This window comes from Condylura cristata, unplaced genomic scaffold, assembly GCF_000260355.1.
Source record: "Condylura cristata isolate star-nosed mole 26May11 unplaced genomic scaffold, ConCri1.0 scaffold00004, whole genome shotgun sequence".
Classification (NCBI taxonomy): Eukaryota; Metazoa; Chordata; class Mammalia; order Eulipotyphla; family Talpidae; genus Condylura; species Condylura cristata.
In genome coordinates, this window is record NW_004567105.1 from 108,478 (window position 1) to 109,530 (window position 1,053).

At 78.3% G+C, this 1,053-nt stretch overlaps 1 protein-coding gene across 1 annotated transcript in view; it reads left to right on the forward strand.

The window, feature by feature from the left end:
- Window positions 1-1,053, forward strand: part of ODF3B (outer dense fiber of sperm tails 3B) — a 14,299-nt gene that overhangs the window by 8,555 nt on the left and 4,691 nt on the right. Inside the window, exon 4 of the mRNA XM_004675614.2 lies at window positions 220-474. Coding sequence (XP_004675671.2) covers window positions 220-474 — 255 coding nt within the window. The remainder of the gene's footprint in view (window positions 1-219; window positions 475-1,053) is intronic.

Here is a 1,053-nt window from a genome sequence, read left to right on the forward strand (position 1 = left end):
CCCCCCCCCAGGGTGTGGGCCTGGCCGGACCATCCGTGCCGCCTGCCCACAGCGGCAGGACATCCTTGGCGGGGCACCAGCCTGAGCCGAGCGCGCGGCACCAGCACCGGCGCGGACTGAGCGCCCTTGGGGGCCAGCGGAGCCTCCTGCGCCCGCCCCAGACGCGGACGCCCCCCCCCCAGTAGCAGAGGTCGCCCCTTCCGGGCGCCCTGGCCGCAGGACCCCGGCGGGGACAGTGCGGGATGGCGGCGGCTCGGAGCCCGCTCGCTCGGCCCGCGCAGCCCCCGCCCAGGATCGCCGACACCCGAGCCAGACCACCGCGGCCCCCCGCGCGAAGAAGGGGGGCGCGGCGCCCACCGCTCTCAGCCAGCCTTTGGGAACGCCGCGCACCCCAGCCCTCGGGTCCGAACGCCGCGCTGCCCTCGGGACGGGGGGCGCGGCGCCCACCGCCGTGCCTCAGGCCAAGGGCACGCGGTGCGTGAGGTGACGGGGACCTCCCTGCTGGCCCGCGGCCAGCCCTCCACGCATTCTGGGGGCCCCCAAGACTCCCCACTTTGGCCCGCACTGGCCGAGGGCAGAGCGGGGCCTGGGGCTGCCCGGGAGCTGCCCGTCCCGAGCGCCCCCGCCGAGCTGCCCCGGGGGAGCCTGGCATGCGCGGTGGGCGGCGCCAGCAGCTCCTGGGGAGCACGGGGCCCCGGGGGGGCTGCCCAGGGGCCGCCGGCCGCATCCGCCGCATCCCACACACTCCCTGCGGTGCCCACGCACAGAGGCTCTGGTTTCGGGGAGCGGCAGGCCCTGGTCCCTGACCTGCGGTCCGCCTGCCGCGGGGCACCGAGGCCCCCTGCCCGCCCGCGCGCCTCGTCCCCTCGGCCTGGGCTCTGCGGGGTGAAGCGTATCAAGAGGGGTGCAGACGAACCCCCAACTTTGCAGCTGCCTGGCTCCCTTCCTTTGCCCGGGGGGCCCTCGGGGATGCGGCCCTGCCGCTGTCCCCAGGGCCCCCCGAGGGCCACTTCACTGGGGGCGGCTGGGCCTCCGCCGCCCCCTGGGGGCGCG